The 15,007-nt window shown below is 40.6% G+C and overlaps 1 protein-coding gene across 2 annotated transcripts; it reads right to left on the bottom strand.

Annotated features, from left to right (window-relative positions):
- Positions 1-557: 557 nt before the first annotated feature.
- hsf4 (heat shock transcription factor 4) lies at positions 558-14,519 on the bottom strand. 2 transcript variants are annotated; one of them, XM_071542426.1, is made up of 12 exons: positions 14,394-14,519; positions 10,688-10,796; positions 9,611-9,738; positions 8,428-8,552; positions 6,595-6,670; positions 6,414-6,481; positions 5,149-5,248; positions 4,061-4,179; positions 2,571-2,801; positions 2,335-2,452; positions 1,738-1,813; positions 558-637 (listed from the first exon to the last, which is right to left on the bottom strand). In XM_071542426.1, exons 1-12 carry the CDS (start codon positions 14,517-14,519, stop codon positions 558-560), a joined length of 1,356 nt encoding a protein of 451 aa, XP_071398527.1. The 2 variants fall into 2 exon arrangements, with proteins under 2 accessions (XP_071398527.1, XP_071398528.1); XM_071542427.1 differs by having other exon boundaries at positions 558-617; positions 1,748-1,813.
- Between the last annotated feature and the right edge of the window lie 488 nt (positions 14,520-15,007).

The following is a 15,007-nucleotide window of genomic DNA, read 5'->3' as shown; positions in this document are numbered from 1 at the left end:
CAGAGTCAACCTGTGGGCATACATCACACCTCCACCTGTAGGTAGGTGAATTCCTACTGGTGTTGTTCAAGTTGTATTCAAGTTGTATTCTGTCATCAGTGACAGTTTCTGTGACAGTTTTAAATTTTCATAGGTGTTTTTCCAGTTAATTTCACATGTAAAGAGATAATTCACAGATGAAAATGTCATTTTTACATGGGAAATTGGAAAATCCACATATGAAAACCAACAAAGCACATGTGCTTTGAATTCACATGTGGATTTTCACATGTGACTTCACATGTGACACATGTGACTTAGCTTGTTGATGAAAATGTGAAGTTGATTTTGCATCTATGTTAACCTGTCATGATGTTTGCAGTGACATCATTTCGCTAGATATTTGTTTGTGAACATTCAGAAAAGCAGTTCTGTGATAATGAGCTTTCAGTCAGCATTGTACGATCACAGTATATCCATCTTTACCCACCTATTCTACCACTACACCAGTAACTAAATGGCATGGGATTGTTACCTACTAGGTCAGATAGGGCAGTCCGTGGCTTGTGATTGGTCAATCACTGCTCCTCACAGCCAGTAGTTGGGAAGGCCTCCGCTTCCTGGTTCTGGAACATGTACTGTAAAGGAACACACACACACACACACACACACACACACACACACACACACAGGCACACACAGGCACACACACACATCCTGTTGTTGCAGTACTTATACTGTTTCAGAATCAATTTACTCATGTAGTATCAACCGCTGACCCTAAAGGCCATTCTGAATGAACAATTTATTACATTTCATGATCCAATACCAAGATATTGAGAAAATGTATGCCTTTGTATGTACACACACACAAACATCCATATATGTACAGTACACTGTGAATGTGGGGAAAATGGTAAATGTTTAAATTCACTTGCAACTTTGTGATATATGTATACATTTTAGTGGAATAGTAAATGTACACATTTCCAAAGATAAATCATGTAAATCTGTAAATTGCATAAATCTCACTCACTGATTTGACTGTGTTTTGTTGTGGGTATTACTGGCCAGACATTTTGATATGTCGCAGTAGGATTTAATCATATTCATTTTGCACATTAATCATGGGTCTTGTTCATTAATATCTCTTAAGAACTGTTTTTAAGTAATGCAAAGTGTGGAGAGCAATGCTAAGTTGTCATGCACGCCCTCCCTGTTAAACCCATCATAGAGTGAGAATGGAGCACAGCATAGGCCAGTCCAGTGTGGATACTGCATTCTACCCATGTTTGCAGTATACTGAATACTGGATCTAATTGTCAAATTGGACTAGTTGATCTTCACTGTCTATTGCACAACTGTCAGCTCTTATTGTGACTATAATCAGAATATTGTAAGTTGTGTTGTCTGGTAAGTTGTCAGACTATTGTGTATCAGAATCACTTTTGTAGCTTGACAAAAAACCTCCACCTGGTGGAGCTTTTCCACATTGCATTAGTGTGTGTGTGCCTCTTAACACATTGGCAGATAATGTGAGTGTTGGTCAATAAAAGCAAGCCTGGTTGATTTTATAGGCTTGTCTAACCAAAAGTAAAATATGCAACTCATAGTAAACTGTGCATAAAAAGATGAAGACCTAAGTGCACCAAACCATGCTTCCTTCTAAAAATTAGGCCTACAATTTCAAAGAATCTATAATAACTCAATGAAATGAATAACATGTTAATAAGGCTGAACTGTATCAGTGTCACACTATAGGACTCACTGATTTGAGGTTGGACTCCATCTCTGTAAAGTTCCACTCAGTCAGAGGCAGGCTTAAACTGAAGGGCTGGAGTCAAAAGAGAGAGAAGAAACAGGAATGAGACAAACATATTCAAAATAGGATTACACACTCTAGTCATGCCTCCACACTTCCAGCAACATCATCAACAAGTCACCAGAAGTCCATTCATTTCCTATAGAGCTGAGCGACCAGGGAAATTTGGCCCATGTGCCAACAAGCTTGTTGGCCGAGAAAAGCTGAAGTCATCGGCCGTGAGCGGCCAAGCAGATTTGCGTGCTTCCTTGTTTCCAAACCAATGTGATTTTGCTTCATGAACAATAGTTCTGCTTGGCAACTGCAAATACAAAATCTCAAAGAAGTTGATTAAAGCCATTCAAAGCTTCCCAGTTCTCTGCATCTTTTACTTGAAAGACGACAGGCATGAATGTCCCAAAAACCATGCTTGGAAAGCAAATACCAGTTTGGTTGTGGTATCAGTTTGCGAGCGTGGTATACACCAAATTTATCAACATATCAAAACATATGTGTGTGTGTGTGTCCACGTGTGTGTATACAGGCCTACTGACATCCATAACAGCAGTGGTCCCAGGTTCCACAGCGGTCTGTTGATGGCTCCTCAGTAGCAGCTGCTGCAGCTCCTCCAGGCTCATGTCCACATTCTCCACTGCATCAGACACCTCCACTCTACACACACACACACACACACACACACACACAGAGTAATATATGAACACACAAATGAAAGGCAGGCAGAATGTATGTCTCTATGTGTCTATGTGTGTGTCCAGGTGTGTGCTCCTACCTGTCCAGGGCGGCTCTCTTGCTCCTCCTCTCGCCCATAGAGGCGGCCGAGCCCCTCCCCTCCAGCACGGACTGGACCATTGCAACGGGGAGGACGGGGGGTTCGGAGGAGCACACCTCGCAGGAGGAGGTCAGCGGCACGGCCTCCCCTCCTCCTACACCTCCTCCCTTCCCTCCGCCTCGCACTCCTGGGCTCACAGGCTCCTCTTTGATGAGCATCATGCACTTCTCTCTGTGGATACAATACATGTACAATTACTCTTGTTCCTGGAGTTGAGGAGCTTTTTTGTGTAATTATACTTTTTGAGTGTGCAATTTACTTAAGTATGTTTTGACTGAGGTATTGTACTTTCCTACATTTTCAATAACATTCATAACAGAGTACAAATTATGTAGGCTCTCCATGTACATTGCATCAGAAACTGGCCAACTGTGGAGCAGTGATGGCATTTGCAGTGATGGTACAGTCAGTCGAGAAGAAAAGACTAATTGGCTTTACTTTATTTTGGAAAGTTTTCTTTTTTCCTAATTAAAAGAATCTAGTTTGAACTCTGTCCTCTCAGTATTTTAGAATTGCATGGAGATCGTATCTTATCATACAGTGTTCTCTATTGTACAAAGTAACTCATTTTTATTCTGAGTACATTTTACTTTTAGTTCTTGACTTTTACATTTTTACGCCAGTAACTTTACTTCTGCTTCATTAAAACCTCAGTAACACTTCAGTAACAATTCTTCCAGTCCATCAGACTTGCATAGGATATTTTCATACTTTTTCCTTATTCACTATCAGTGAATACCCAAGCATGGGTCACATGAAGATTATCAATTGTTATATTAAACTTTAAAGTTTTTTGTGTTGTTGCCAAAGCATCGCTAACTACCTGTAGCATTAGATGGGCTGAAAAAACATTGTATGCTAGTAGGACTAAAAACAGGGTACATTTTTCAGATTTTTTCAGAATACCTTTCACCCAAGCATACTTTACTTATTTCACTTTTCAGCCTCAGGAAGTCTGCCCATGTTCTATCATGCCTGTGATTAATTTCATGCTTCACCTCCAATAACCATCTCATGGTCCACTGCTGAACACTGACTGCACCTCCTCTAGACAAAGACAGATTCTTGTGCATTTACTGTACTTGGCAAACAAACTGATTCGGATACACAATAGTCTGCTAAATGTTTGTCCCTTGACAAAACGTTTGGACTATTGTTCTATATTGTACATTGTCTAAGAAGTTTTGTGTTACTATATATCAGTTCTGTTTTGCAATAGAAAGAATAGCTATTGTAGTGGATGATGCAGCACTACTGCAGAGTAGATGCAGGACAGACTCTGGGAGGGACTCTAAGATGAGAAATGGTAACTGGAAAATAATGCAGTAAATGCTAAAAACTCTTCCAAAATCTCCATTAAGGGCTTCATCAATCCATTCAGTAAATTTTGCAAAAATATCTTGTAATCGGTCAATTTTCCAGTCACCCACCTGGTCTCATCAGGCTGCATCTGGAGGGCCATGCTGGCCTGGGACATGTCAGTAACGTCTGATATGATTGGTCCCCCTGTCAGCCCGCTGGTAGAGCAAGAAGCACTCTCACTGGATGGCTGAGGAAGAAGAGGAGAAGATTGTGATACATTCTTTTTTCTTAGCTTTGTTTTGCAAAAACATCTCCTGTTTACATTGCCCTTCGTTCTTCCCCTGTTTTACTCATTTAGAATTTATGAAAATGACTGTTAACACAACAATACAGGTGTAGATGTTTCTGTAGTGGCACACTTCCTTAAAGGTAACAAAGTAACATACAACACCCTGGCTTCAAACAAGTGAAGGGAATGTGAAAAAAAGCAATATTGTTTTCTAAATGATGAGTATCTCATCTGGGTCAAAAGTGAGAATGGAATTCTGATAGAGGAAAACGGAAGATTGGTGAGTGTTGGTATGCTGTGTTGTCTGTACATCCACTCCAAGTCTGCAGCACCTGCTTGTATGTGAGATGTACATTAAGGTTTACAGTAAATATACTGTAGTATGCAGTATATGTCTACCTGCGATCTAATTACCATTGAAATCTACAGGATGGTAGGATTACAGTAAACCCCTCCCAAATCTATCACCATGTACTGTTCTTGTGCATGGGCTTTGATATGAAATGTTTCCCTCTAGTGTTGACACACCAGAACAGCCAGACTGCTGTCAGCATGGTGTAAAAGGAGATATCAACTCAAATAGTATATTCACTATAATATAGTGAATACATTATGTTTCAAACAAGGCTGGCACGAGCAGACTTTCAATTCAAATAACAAAACATCAAGAACTGCTGATTTATTTAATTTCAGTGTATGACTCTGTACTCTGTCTTCCCTTAGAAATGCACAACATTGGTGTGTATGTGTGTCTCAGTGGGGTATAAAGAAATACAAATTCCCCCAACTCTAGAAAAGACCAGTCTGGCTCTATTTTACACATGCTAGCTGGATGCTGAAGCGCATATGAAGCTGCTCCATTTTTGTGACTATGGCTGAACCATGTAAATAAACTAAACCAAGTGTAATATTAGCATGCTTTCTTACCGACTGGATGTAGAAGGGCTCATGGAGGGGCTCCATTGAGTGGCTATGGCTGAACTTGGAGGCAGGAGGGCTGGGAGAACCATCGTCCAACATCAGGGGCCTGGAGGGATAATCAATATTCAATCAGTTACACATCTGTAGTGAGAGCAGCTGTACAGAGGTGAATGACAGGCTGACCAGGATCGACTAACTAATGATTGTGTTGGTGTTTTCCTTCTTTTTGACGGGCTGGGGATTGAATGGCAAAGATGTTTGATTTTTATGACCCTAAGGCTGTTTTAATTCAAAACACACTGTCACTGTATACTGTTCATGCATGACAGTCATTCTAAAGGTTTCTAAGGTCAGCAGCCAATGAAAGTAATTTGTCATTTTAACATTTTTTTGTATAACTTTCCTTCTTTTGGAGCATCTTTGGGTTTATGAAAACTTCTGAGTTGAATTAGAATGGGGACTTCCTAGATTATCAATTAGCATGTGAATATGCACATTCATATTGAGATATTATTCAGGCTCCTTGAGCATGTCATTTAAGAGCTGACACATATAGATAAATGCTGTTTACAAAAGATTATTTCATTTTTAGAATCCCAAATATGACAGCTGGAGTATTCTGATATTAGCGTAAATATTGAAGAATATAAATACCACGACCTGTTTAATCCTGATTAAACAGGTTTGTGACACCTTGGATGGTTGCCATAGAAGTTTAATTATATTCTCATGAAAATTAGCACTCTTTTATGGGTGGAGAGAATAGAGATTGCTTAAAATCTATGGTGGACAGTGAATGAGACTTGCTGTGGCAGTATGCTGGCTTTCTGAGTCTTGTGAATCAGGCCAATACAAATTTCCTTACTTACTTACTACGGCAAATACTCTGTATCTAAGCATGCCAATCCATTCTCATGCTGGGTTTGTTCGCACACCACACTCAGCAGTACAGCTGAACCAGCATTTTACACACACAGGCTGTAGCAGGGTCATGCACTCTGCTCTGCCTTCACTGTGTGTGTGTGTGTGTGTGTGTGTGTGTGTGTATGTGTGCGCGCGTGCGCATGTGTGTGTCTGACTGACTCAGCACTCGTCTCCATTCACAGCGTTTGTTGAGTTGGATTGTTCAGTTTGTCAGCTGAGCCAGCCCTTCCCTCTGCCCCACTGTGGCCCTGTTTGTCTCACTTTTGTTGATTTGCTCCACTGTGTTTGCGTGTGTGTGTGTGTGTAGGTGTGTGTGTGTGTGTGTGTGTGTGTGTGTGTGTACTCACAATTTTCTCTTCAGGCCTACAGAGCTGGGTGTGTTGGACTGCATCTGGCTGAACAGAAACTGAATCAGCTGGCAAAGAGAGAAAAAGCACAGCATGAATCAGCATCCTCTCTCTCTCTCACTCTGTGTCACACACACACACACACACACACACACACATACATACACACACACACACACACCTTGTTCATGACCTTCTGTTGCTGTGTGTGGTTCTGTCTCAGTGAGACCACCTCCCTCCACAGCACCTCATTCTGCCTGGAGAGAGGAGAGGAGGAGGAGGTAGAGAGCAGAAGAAGAAAACAGGGAAACCAGACATTTTATTGAATTGTATGAATTTAAAGGATTCATTATCAGGTTTCTTTCACCTAGTCAAAAATCCCAAGCAGATTTACCTGAAAATAGTTAATTTCATGCTTACACACACGTTCATACAGTGCCTTCAGAAAGTATTCAACCCTGTTGAATTGTTTGTAAATTTCTTGAAAATGAAAATAGAAATACCCACTGAGTCGATACATTATAGAAGCAAAGCAAAGCAATAAAAGCTTCTTAGTATTCTTAGATATGTCTGTATCAGCTTGGCACATCTGGATTTTGCGTATTTTCTCTCAGATTTCCAGTGAGATTTAAGTCTGAGCTTTGCTAAAGGACTTTCACATTCTTGTTCTGAAGCCAATCCAGTGTTGGTTTGACTGTATGCAGTTGGACCATAATTCGTCACTCCAATCTAAGGTCTTTAGCACTCAGGTTCTCAAACAGGTTGTCCTCAGGTATTTTTCTGTATTTGGCTCCATTTATTGTTCCTCCTATTGTCAGAAGTATCCCAGTCCCTGCCGCTGAAAAGCCCCCCCACAACCTGATGCCACCACCATGCTTCACAGAAGGGAGAGTTGAGAGTTCAGTTTTCGTTTCATCAGACCACAGAATCTTTTCCCTCACACTCTGCCAAACAGCCCAGATTTGTCAAGTGCTGCGCTGACTGTTGTCCTTCCAGCAAGATCTTCTGTTGTTCTGTCAGAGTAGTCTTTGGGTTCTTGGTCATTTCCCTGACAAAGGTCCTTCTTACCCTGTCGCTCAGTTTAGTTAGACGCCCAGTTCTAAGAGTTTGAGTAGTTGTATATACATATATATATATTTCCATTTCCTAATGATGGAGTTTAGATATTGTTTTCTACCCTTTCTACCCAGATCTATGCCTCCTCACAACTGTGTCTCTGAATTCTGTGGACAGCTCCGTGGACTTCATGGTAGAGTTTCTGCTCTGACATGTCATCTGTGGGACATTCAAAACACCTAATATTAAATGCAAAGTGGATAAAAATCCACTTTGACATCATGGGTCGGGTGTAGAGCAATAAGAAAAAAAATCAGAATCTTAAACGATTCTGATTTCAGGCTGTAACATCACAAAAAGTCAAGGGGGTTGAATACTTTCTGAAGGCATTGTCCATGCCCATACACACACACACACACACACACACACACACACCTGGTCATCCCTTCTAAGGATGTTAGTGGTTGTTGGTGAGTGTGTGTGTAGTCAGGTGAGCAGGTGAACATTCTCTCCACTCATTAGGGACAATACCGAGCACAAAGCAGCAGGGCAACACAATGGGCACACAGCAGCTATTTTCAGCAACAATAGGCTCTAGAGAAAAAGTGAGGTCATCCAGTGGGTGATTTGTTCCAACTTAACAGGGGGAATAACGGACAGGTAAATTGCTGTTCTCACACTTTCCCCCCTAAAATGCGCAGTGAAAATGGGCATTTGAAGTATAATGCATCTGAACTCCATTTTCTATACAAAGGCTATAGAACAATTCACAGTATCCCTCTAGGAGATTTTAGGCCATGCAATTTTCATTGGTTTCAACACGACATGGACAAATTCAGCTTTCAAACCAAATGAATGTGTGATGTGCAAAAATGGAACGGGGTCGGGGTCAATAGGTGAAATGAATACGGGATCACACACACACACACACACACACACACACAATCGCTCTACTCACTGTTTCATGTCTTGCATCTGACACTCCATGTTGTCCTGTTGTGTTCTGAGAAGTTGAACTTCATACAGCAGTTTACTGAGGTCCTCCTGGCGCACTTTAGTCTCCTCGCTCTTCACTATGGAAACCTGGACACGCAAACAGACAGTGCGAGCGAGATTTGGTCATATAAACACAGACAAGCAGCCATTCCCTCTGTATGTGGTGTGTTGCTGATGTGTCTGTTCTGTCTCTGTGAGCGGTGTCCTCATGGGCCTTTGCCACTGTATACACTGAGTTTATAAAACATTAGAAACACCTACTTTTGTCCATGAACTGCATTGAACAAGTGAATGCAACAACTGAGATATGGATTGTGCAAAAGACGGTGCAATTCAATATTAGGTTCCTAATGTTTTGTAGACTGTAGTGTATATGTCTTCAGCTGTTCAGTGGTAAAGGATTTTCCCACAGGCAAGCAGGGACATATACTGTCCATACACAGGTAGAAGTATAAACAGGGAGGCACGCACAAATAATTGGATGTGTTGGATGGGAAATTTCAGTCCCTTAATAAGACACAGCGTACAAATATCTATAGAGGCACTGAAGTTTGGGAACTTTCAGTGTTCACTGAAGCAATCTCATGATGAAAAACAAGGTAGTTCACTCAGAGCAGTACCTTTCTCTATAATGTTTCTACAGTAAAATTCTATCACAATCACAGAAGGGCTGCTATTTTCAATGTGTGCGTGTGCTTTTTGCATGTACTTGTGTGTGAAGTTGGATTTCTGCCATTATCATCTGAAAATGTCCTTAATGTTTTGGCAACCTTACTGAACCCTTCATGTGTATTTGAAAAATCTGTTGTTGAGCCTGGAGCAGCCATTTCTTCTGAGCTACCAAAGTACCCCTAATGTGTACATGCACAAACGTGTACAAAATACATCTGGTTTTGTGTAAGTGCGGTGAATGCATCAATTACACGCATTTACACATTCAATTGATCCAGTTCACTTTCACACTGCTCCAATCCAAGCAGACTAGCTACAATTTGTAAACAAAAGTCATGTGCTTGGCGCTGGGCTCCGCTACAGTTTTGGCACTAATTACCCCCCATAATTTTCAGTCATTTTACTTTGTGTGTGTGTGTGTGTGTGTGTGTGGGTGTGTGTGTGTGTGTATGTGTGTGTATGTGTGTCCATACCTTCCTCTTGATGTGTTCCAGTAGGTGTTCATGTCCCTGAAGGAAGTACAGATGTTGGAACTCTGTATCGTCTCTCTCAGGCTTCACCAGACCACTCTGTTCAATGTTCACTACCTTACGGAAACCATCTAGATATGCAATCACAATCACATTCACATGCGCGCACACACACACACACACACACATAAGTTGATATACAAACATTTAAGATTCAGAAGCAGAACAATGAGAGAGAGAAGAGAAGAGAAGAGAAGAGAAGAGAAGAGAAGAGAAGAGAAGAGAAGAGAAGAGAAGAGAAGAGAAGATAAGAGAGAAGAGAAGAAAGGAGAAGATAATAGAGGAGAAGATAAGATGAGAGGAGAGAAGAGAAGAGAAGAAAGGAGAAGATAAGATAAGAGAGGAAAAGAGAGAAGGAAGGAGAAGAGAAGAGAAGTACGGAGAAGATAAGATAAGAGAGAAGTGAAAAGAGAAGAGAAGAGAAGACAGGAAAAGATAAGACAAGAGAGGAAAAGAGAGAAGGAAGGAGAAGAGAAGATAAGAGAGAAGATAAGAGAGAAGAGAAGAAAGCAGAAGATAAGAGAAGATAAGATAAGAGAGAAGAGAAGAGAAGAAAGGAGAAGAGAAGAAAGGAGAAGATAAGAGAGGAAAAGAGAGAAGGAAGGAGAAGAGAAGAGAAGTACGGAGAAGATAAGATAAGAGAGAAGTGTAAAGAGAAGAGAAGAGAAGAAAGGAGAAGATAAGATAAGAGAGGAAAAGAGAGAAGGAAGGAGAAGAGAAGAGAGAAGAGAAGAAAGCAGAAGAGAAGATAAGATAAGAGAGAAGAGAAGAGAAGAGAAGAGAAGAAAGGAGAAGAGAAGAAAGCAGAAGATAAGAGAAGAGATGATAAGATAAGAGAGAAGAGAAGAGAAGAAAGGAGAAGAGAAGAGAAGAAAGGAGAAGATAAGATAAGAGGAAAAGAGAGAAGGAAGGAGAAGAGAAGTAAGGAGAAGATAAGATAAGAGAGAAGAGAAGAAAGCAGAAGATAAGAAAAGATAAGATAAGAGAGAAGAGAAGAGAAGAGAAGAGAAGAGAACTCACACATGTTGAGCTGTCGAACGAAGCTGGCCATATTATTGTGCTTGAAGTACTTGGGCAGAACTTCCTTGGCGAAGCGTCCCTGGTCAAACACATGGAAACTAGTCCCAGTCTGAAAGAAAGGACACATAGCGTTGGTGTCTAGCAGAAACCTTGTATCACTAAATCGGTCCCTTTTAAATGGTTTTAGAACATTTTATAGCATTTCTGATTATACATTATACAGTGGAAAGAGAAGAGAAATGTAGGAAGTGAAAGAGAGCTTGTGTGTTTGTGTAAGTTGGCTGTGACATTCTTGTACATGATACATTCTAAGTTTCCTGACCTGTCTGGTTATCCATCATCACTACTTCTGTTTTAGAAGCTTAATACATTTAGCAAGCTATTACTCACTGTGAATTAAAAGACAAACTTATGGGGTCGAACGACATGTTAGTGACCCAAAATGGCAGCGAGAGATAACTGTTTGAATTTTGAGGACTTCTAAATTTCTTATTCTTAATGGTTTCTCTTTCTTTCGTCTTCTACTTCTAGGTTTAGCCATCGTTGGTGAACTTTTGTATTTCACTCTTAAGTTTAGAAAAGTCACTTCCTGTGCCTGCAGAATATTTCTTGCCAGTGACCATGCCTGACACCAAAATTTGATTTAGGCAAATAGAGTGAGCGTCTCAATTAGGGAACACTCTTTTAAAGTTGTTCACACTGAGCTTCAGTTGTCGGAGCTCCAAATATTGGCATGGTCTCCTGTTTGGGGCCTTTGTTGGAAAGTCACGACTTGAGCTTACCTGTGTCTGTATTCATTGAATTGGGTTTGAGCTATTTTCACTTCATGGGTCTCACTGAGGGCCCTTGCTACTAAGTGTCCAACTTATTCATCCAGCTTCATCCTGTGTTAGCTACTCCAAATCTGCCTGGCAGACAATATTGTTTGGGTGCCCAGTTTTTAAAGCAATTTGGGAGTGTTTCTGCCGCTGTTATGAATCCTCAAAGAGTCCCAAGAACTCTCATTCAGAGGAAAACATCAGTCAAAGACACTAACGCACAACTATACATCGCTTATCACATCACTACTCCAGGAATACCAGAAAGATCATCATCTCAGACCCCGTCCCCACCCACTGTGTTTCATTTGGGCTCCCCTTTGTCATCGACAAGAGATGGCCTTCACCCAAACAGATGCTGTCTGGGCACCTCTGGGTGTCCCAAGTGCGGTAGGTAATTTTTCCACCCTTTGACTCCTCATGACGCATTTCCTATAAACACTCTTTTCCTACCACAGACCCATGGCAGCACCATCACTGTTTCACCCTACTGCTGCAAATGCCAAAATCCTGATATCTGTTCCTCGTCTTTTCAAGTTTTTACTCTGCCCCCCCCACACCTTGGAATCAAGTCTATTAAATGTGAGATCCCGAACAAGCAAGTCCCTTGAGACTGTAGAACAAAAGACTGCGTAAATGTGAGGCCAACAGACAGCAACTACTTCACAACACCATGATATGCCTACTGGTGAAATATCACAAAGCAGTCAAAGATGCAAGAGCAGCATTTTTCCCCACCTCAAATCTAAAAATTGTCACAACTCTAGGATACTGTTCAATGTAATCGACTCAGCTGTCAACATCTCCTCCACATACAGTATTGAAGCCTCACCAGAGAAATGTGAGGAATGTATTTTATTTTTGAGACCAAACCTGCTGTTTTCAACTGTTGTAAACCTATTCCACTAACGTTTCTAAAGTCTAAAAATGTAATCAATTATTCTAAAGGATACTGCTAGTTGTATGAAGTGCTCTTCCTGTCTCTTAGAGGTCTTTGACACAGTTGGACCCAGTTGGCCACTGGTACTTTCCCCTCCAATTTTAGGTATGCAATAGTTCAGCCCTCCCTTAAGAGACCCAGCATTGATCGGCTGCCATCTCTATCAAAACAAGAGGGTTATTTTGTTCTCGAGCAAGTCGCTTTTAGTCCATTGATATTGCATTTAAACAACAACAATGACAAATTTCAATCTCGTTTTAGAGCTCTACATAGCAGAGAGGCAGCCCTACTTAAGGGAAGGCAACACTGCAAAACAACATACATCTAATGTAGTAGTTTATTCGGCGAATCTAAGAGTGTCAGTGCTTCTGATTGGAAATACCAAAGTATTTTGCGTATTTTCATTTCTGAAGTTGGATTTCAGGAGTTGCTACCTCAAAATTATGTCACAAATACTCACACAGTCATTTTGAAAATTACAACTTTTAGGGGATTGCTCTCTATTGGCTCCATGCCTCTCCCTCTCAGGGGCAGGAACTGTTTTGTTATGGAATGCACAAAATCTTACAAAATCGGTTGGCTCACATAGTAACCAGTTAACTAGTGAACACTGCTTATTTCCAAGCAGAGTCCACTTTGGCCATATTTGTATGAACCACCATACATTGCTGAGGAGATTGTATATGTTTATGTTATTCATATGCTGCAGTTAAGAATAGTTTTGATGCCTGCATGGACAACAGTGTCTTAGCAATATTCATCCACACAACAGGATAAAATGGCAAAAGAGAAAGACACCAGCTGGATTGAGAGTGCAAATGATTAACAAGAAGTCTGTTGAACTGGTTAAACTTTTCTAAACCTTCTGGGGAGAAACCAAGAGAAACAGAGTAGCCAGCTTCCTGAAATTGTTTAGATACTTCTAATTACCTTTTATACATCCAAGAACACTTGTATCCTATCCCCATAGATTTAAGATACATTACACAGAGAGATAACTCAGATTCTATTTGTTTTCCTATTTAGACGGAAGAGGTCAGGTGTATGTGCCAGGAAGGTTTATTAAATAAATAATAAAAAATAAAATATTTAGTCATTCCATGGCTATGGTGTCATTGCAGCTTACTTAAAATTGAAAGTTAAAGTTTACAGTCTTCATGCTAATGCTCATTGTACTGTTAATGCTGTACTTTGCTCAGAGTGTTTTCCGCTGCGGGGCAACTGCTTAACAGCCTCGGTGTGTGTCTCGGCCCAAGAAATGCTTGTTTTCCCCCACAAGAGCTTGCCTCAAATATAGTAAGCTAATGTTATTTTTTCAGCTTCTTTTAAATCTGATCTGGTATATGTGTAATTTCGTTGAGATTTCCTTTAGCTTTTCAACTTTGCCTAACTGGACCTGTTATGGGAAGGGTTATAACCTGTTCAGACATTGGTGTGATTATGTTTAAAAATCCTTCATTTCAACTTTTCAATTCCACTCTAAAGTCCATGTAACTATTTGATTTGTGAAAAGAATTGAAATGCCCATCCACAGTCCCTGTCCTACCCAGCTGACAGACAACAAATTATTTTATAACATCTACAACAAGCAGGTATTAAATGAAATGTTCCATTAAGCTTGAAATGCCATACTCTTAAAAATAGATGTCATTTTTGAACATCTGTGCCTAGTCAGATTTACTTTTTGAATACATCACCACATGCTGATACATTTTTTTTTGTATGAAAAATAACAAAATGGGCTGCTCCCATTTGAAAACCACAGATAGGTGGTGAACACTCGCACTGAATGTGTTCACTGAGTATGACAATGACATTTTAACAGATGTAAGATATAGGTTATATTCTAGTTTTGTTTTGTTTTGTAGTTATGTTATAAACTTTTGTAAACTGACTTTATGTTTTCACAGTGTTGCTATAGTATTTAAAAGCCTGAAAATTGACTCACGGCACTCCAGCAGATGAGGTGGTTGGTATCTGGGTCCTCCACCAAGGTCCACAGCTTGGTGAGGAAGGCTGGCACGTTGCTGGCATAGCTGCCATCGACACCCATGGCACCGGGAGACTCCTGCATGATGCCACCGCTCTATTCCCAAGATTGGCCACGACAGGAAAACAAATGTGTCTGTGAGAAAGAATATGTTTGAATATGTATGTATGTGTGTGTGTGTGTGTGTGTGTGTGTGTGTGTGTGTGTGTGTGTGTGTGGGTGTGTGTGTGAGTATGTATGTGTGTGTGTGTATGTGTGTGTATGTGTTTGTAGGGTCCCAGACTAGTCCATATTTGAGAAACTCCGTCGTTTATGATCCGTTGTTGATAATCCCAAGTTTGTCTCCGTGTCTCTGGTTCCGTTTGCGTTGGTCAAATTCTCTCTCTGTACTTCTTTCTTGATGTGTCTCTCTCACTTTCTCTGCTTTTCACTTTTGTTTTTCACTTGCTATGTCTCTTTTCCTGACTCTCTGTTCTATGTATCTTTCCTTCTTCTATCTGTCACTCCTTCAGTTTCTCTCTCCTTTCTTTCTCCATCCCCCCTGAAACAACAGTCATCCAACTGAATGTCAT

This window comes from Centroberyx affinis, unplaced genomic scaffold, assembly GCF_046629955.1.
Source record: "Centroberyx affinis isolate AG114_WGS23_722 - 3 ecotype Tasmania unplaced genomic scaffold, CSIRO-AGI_Caff_v1 ptg004100l_1, whole genome shotgun sequence".
Classification (NCBI taxonomy): domain Eukaryota; kingdom Metazoa; phylum Chordata; class Actinopteri; order Beryciformes; family Berycidae; genus Centroberyx; species Centroberyx affinis.
Note: the sequence above shows the minus strand (reverse complement) of the source record. Positions and strands in the feature narration are given on the sequence as shown.

What these genes read in the sequence shown, in the direction of transcription:
- hsf4 (XM_071542426.1), bottom strand. Translation starts at nt 14,519, where the DNA reads ATGCAGGAGTCTCCCGGTGCCATGGGTGTCGATGGCAGCTATGCCAGC. An exon ending in ACCTCATCTGCTGGAGTGCC is followed by an intron (nt 10,797 to 14,393) that starts GTGAGTCAATTT and finishes CCTTTCTTTCAG; the next exon opens with ACTGGGACTAGTTTCCATGT. An exon ending in AACAGAAGGTCATGAACAAG is followed by an intron (nt 6,482 to 6,594) that starts GTGTGTGTGTGT and finishes TCTCTTTGCCAG; the next exon opens with CTGATTCAGTTTCTGTTCAG.